We start from the raw sequence: 4391 nt of genomic DNA on the forward strand, positions 1-4391 counted from the left end.
AAATAATAACAAAAAGGGGGGAAAAAAATAATAACAAAAAGGGGGGAGAAAAATAATAACAAAAAGGGGGGAGAAAAATAATAACAAAAAGGGGGGAAAATAATAACAAAAAGGGGGAGAAAAATAATAACAAAAAGGGGGGAAAATAATAATAACAAAAAGGGGGGAAAAATAATAACAAAAAGGGGGAAAAATAATAACAAAAAGGGAAGGAAAATAATAACAAAAAGGGGAGGAAAATAATAACAAAAAGGGGAGGAAAATAATAACAAAAAAGGGGGGAAAAATAATAACAAAAAAGGGGGGGGGAAATTAATAATAAAAAAGGGGGAAAAATAGTAACAGGAAGGGGAAAAAATAATAACAGAAAAAGGGTAAAAAAATAACAGAAAAGGGGTAAAAAAATAATCACAGGAAGGGGGAAAAATAATAGCAGAAAGAGGGAAAGAAATAACAGAAAAAGGGGTAAAAAAATAACAGGAAAGGGGTAAAAAAATAACAGAAAAGGGGGAAAAAAATAACAGAAAAGGGGGAAAAAAATAACAGAAAAGGGGGAAAAAAATAACAGAAAAGTGAAAGGAGTGAAAGATGATCCAGCTCCTCCTCCCCTCCCTGGGATCCCTCATGGACACAGCGAACAAAGCCCAAAGCAGCCACTTTTAGGCCCTTTGGAATTTCAGGGAGGGGATTCATCCCTGCTGGCACTGAGCAGAAAACCGCGGGGCCGATGCTCTTCCCTGCCCTGGCATCAGCGTGGGATCACTGCCAGGAGCACAGGGATGGACAATCCAAGCTGGGACATTTGGGGGGCTTCTGGGGAGATCCTACAGTGATCCTTTTATTCCAAGGAATACCTGGAAAGCTCCATGCAGCTCCTCCTCACCTGACAGAGAGGGTGAAATCCCCGGGGTTGCTCTTGCTGGGCCGGGCCAGGAAGCTGCCATGGACACCCCTGGTCAGGAGGAGCTTCTCGGCCTCAATGCCGCTGATGTTGGGGTGGAACCACCTGGAAAATGCAAAAAGGGACACGGGAAATGAGGGATTCCTGCAGGCACGGAGCCCTGCCCGGCTCCTCACCCCCTGCCAGGGAGCAGGATGTGGGGAAAAGGGAAGTGGAGAGGGAAATGCAGAAATGGAGGCTGGGCAGGGTGGTTTCCACCCAAAAGCTGGGTTTAGGCAGGGATTAACTAAATGATGTTGCTAAGATCAGTTTTAGGACCCTGTCATCGAATTCCAGCTTCAATCCCATCCCTGGAGACAGGAGGGAGGTGCTGGCCAGAGCCTCAGGAAGAGCAGAGTGCACATCCAAACCCCAGGGAGAGCAGGAAAAGCACTCCAGGAGTTTTTTCCTTCCAGAAACAGGAGCAGGCACCACCCTCCTGGCAGGGACCTGGAGCAGCCACTTCCATTTCCAGGCTCTGGAGCCTCAGCTGGCATTAATTGTTAATTAATATAAATTCACATCTGACACAAGCAGGAGTCTGCACTCAGCCACTCCCAGTGATTCAGCCCCTTTTATCTCAATTATTCCAGTCCACGCTTGCCCCTGGCACAAATCCCTCTTCCCATTCATTCCCCTCCTGGAAAAGCAGCAGCACATTCAGGATCTGGCACAGAAAAAGGTGGTTCAGGTGTCCAAAGCAAAGATTTTGCCCAGGAAATTCAAGTTTGTTCAATGTGGGTGACAACGGAACAGGCAGGAATCACTGCAGGGGCGAGTGGCACGAAAAATTCCTGTCAGGAACAGCAGCCAGGGAAGGGGAGGAATCATCAGCAGGGCACAAAAAGCATCGCCAGGACACAAAAAACCCTCGTCAGGAGACAAAAAAACATCACTAGGGCACAAAAAGCATCATCAGGACATGAAAAGCACCGTCAGGACATGAAAAGCATTGTCGGGGCACAAAAATACCTCACCAGGGTGCCCAAAAAACCATCGCAAGGACTCAAAAAGCATCACCAGGACACAAAAATACCTCACAGGAACACACAAAAATCATCACCAGGGCACAAAAAAACCATCACCATGACCCAAAAATCCCCTGTGCAGACAGGAAGGCCACACAGAACCAGAGCACAGAGGCCCCAGAGCGTGAGGGTGTGACCGGGGTGTCCCACAGGGGCTCAGAGGTGGCACCTGCAGCAGGAAATTCCCAGTGGGGCTCTCCCTGAGGATTTCTTTCCACGTTCTCCCCGTTAAAAAAGGTGCAGCCCAGGCCCTCGAGGTGGTTTGGATGCCTCAGCCCCGAAGGAGTGGGAGATTGGCAATTTTTTGCCTTCGTTTTTCAAATGTTCTGATTTAGTTCCCTCAATCCAACTGTTGAAATCCCCCTTTTCTACTCACTGCGCTCCACTTTAACCTCAGCCTTTCCCACTGCTCTCCAAAGCCCTAAAAGTAGGAAAAAAAATCCTTTAAAACTCCCTCTAACCAATGCAACTACCGGCCTGTGCATTACAGATGATTTTATTCTCATCAAACAATTTAAAATTCAATTGCAGGCCCAGCTGGAGCATTAAATCACCACCCCAAAAAGCAGCCCAGGTGTTGTGTGAGTGCCAGGCTTCCTCCTGGGGCAAAAAAAAAAAAGGGTTTTTTGAGCTTTTTTAGCTGCTTTGCCTTGGTCCAGTGGAGCAGAACAACCCCAGAGAGAGCAGAACCGGAGGAGCTGTTGAGAATGAGGGTAGTGCAGGAATTTGGGATGCTCTGGAGGTAAAGGGGAATGTAAAATACCAATATTTCCATCCTCTGAATCCCTGGGAGTGCTGCAGGGCCAGGGAAGGAGGGAAGGAGGGAACAAATACTGAAGGAAAGCTCCTCTTTCCACTCAAACAGAGCCCCAAGGCCTCAAACGAGGCCTCAGCCACAGCCCAAACCTTGCCCTGGCTCCCCCAGTTTTCCTCACCCCTCCCAGCCTGGCCAAGGGATCGTTCCCCACCCCATTCCCTGCTCCAGCAGAGCCTTTCCCAGCTCTCACCCCACAAAACCTCATTGCCCTGCAGTTCGGGCCCCACAGAGCCCTCAGCACCTCCCACACCTCCCCGCTGATCCAATATCGTCATTTCTTCCACTTTTTCGCTACAAATCCCACCCAGGGGTGCCTGAGCACCCCCCAAAATCAGGATGTGGAACCCCACGAGGGATTTCTCAGCACATAAAAGGACGCTCAGGTGGGGCAGAGATAAAAATCGAGTAACATCGTGGCGGAGCAGGGATCGCCTCTGCCGGGCTGCAGCAGCACCGAAACTCCCAGGAATTCATTCCTTAATCCCAGCACCCCCTTTCCCAGCACAAGCAGCACCCAGAGGGAATTTTGTAACTGGAGAACCACGCAGGGAATTCACCAGTGATGCTGAGGAGCCCAGTAAATCCCAGTTTCCACCCCTGCAACTCCCAGCCCTCCCTGATGTGCTCCCGTTCTGCCCAAGCGTCACCTCCCTGTGCCACCCCACAACCTCCCCACTCGGTCCCCTCGGTTTTTCCCCCCTTCTCAGAGCAATCAAATGAACGAAAAACGCAATTCAGAAACACAGAGAGAGAGCAGCTCCTACCTCACCATCCCCGGGCACGCCTCAGGGGCTCCCAAATCCACGGAAAACCACGGGGGAACCCCAAAAAATCTGGAGGGGGGCAGAGCTGCTTTAGGATGCAGGAGGAAATTTGCTGCTTCCTGCGGACATCGAGCATCCCCCAGGAGTGAGTTTCCTTGGGATTCCTTGGGATTCCCTGGGTTTCCTTGGTGTTTTGGGGGGTTTTTTGGTTGGTTTTTTTTGTTTTTTTTTTTTTTTTGGGGGGTACGGTGGCAGCAAAGTTTTCAAGCGAGGTGGCAGCGAGTTGTTGCCCCAAAAAGCAGCTCGTGGTGGCAGGGACAGGGGTGGGGACAAGAAAAGGAAGCTCTGGGTCTCTTATCTCGGTCTCAGAGCCGTGAGCTGAGCGCTGAGGAGGGGACAGGAGGTGACAGCAGCTCCTGGGGCTGGGGGAAAAGGAGAAAGAACCTAAAAACCACTCCTGCAACCAGCACTTCTCATCCCTGGAACACGAGGGGGACGTGGATTTCTCCTGAGATTATCCAGCTTTTCCAAGGAGCAAACCATGCCAGGAATAAAATCCTCTCTCTCGTGTCATTCCAGAGCTGAAACGCTGAAAACCAAGGAAGAGCTGAGCTGGGATGTGCTGATCCAGCTGTCCCCCAATCCTCCGGGGGTTTCCTAAAACATCCCGGCTTCCCTGGTGGCTTTTTGGGGTTTTAGTTTCGGTTTGCAGGGCCCTCCCTTCGCTCCCCTGAGCGAGGATCCAGCCCTTCCCTCTGCTCTGGGAGGATTTGGGAGGGGGGATAGAGGGGTTTTGGGGACACAGGGATTTTGGGGACACAGGGATTTTAGGGACACAGGGA

General features: G+C 50.4%; 1 protein-coding gene across 1 annotated transcript in view; it reads right to left on the minus strand.

Annotated features, from left to right (window-relative positions):
- The window catches only part of LOC121660622 (tyrosine-protein phosphatase non-receptor type 11-like), a gene marked incomplete at its 3' end in the record, with an annotated part of 15352 nt that overhangs the window by 6225 nt on the left and 4736 nt on the right, over window positions 1-4391 (minus strand). Inside the window, exon 2 of the mRNA XM_042020028.1 lies at window positions 884-1006. Within this exon, the coding sequence (XP_041875962.1) occupies window positions 884-1006 (123 nt within the window). The remainder of the gene's footprint in view (window positions 1-883; window positions 1007-4391) is intronic.

Source organism: Corvus kubaryi, unplaced genomic scaffold (assembly GCF_017639235.1).
Source record: "Corvus kubaryi isolate FWS band 111438036 unplaced genomic scaffold, C.kubaryi_AGA036_p1.0 36700, whole genome shotgun sequence".
NCBI lineage: Eukaryota > Metazoa > Chordata > Aves > Passeriformes > Corvidae > Corvus > Corvus kubaryi.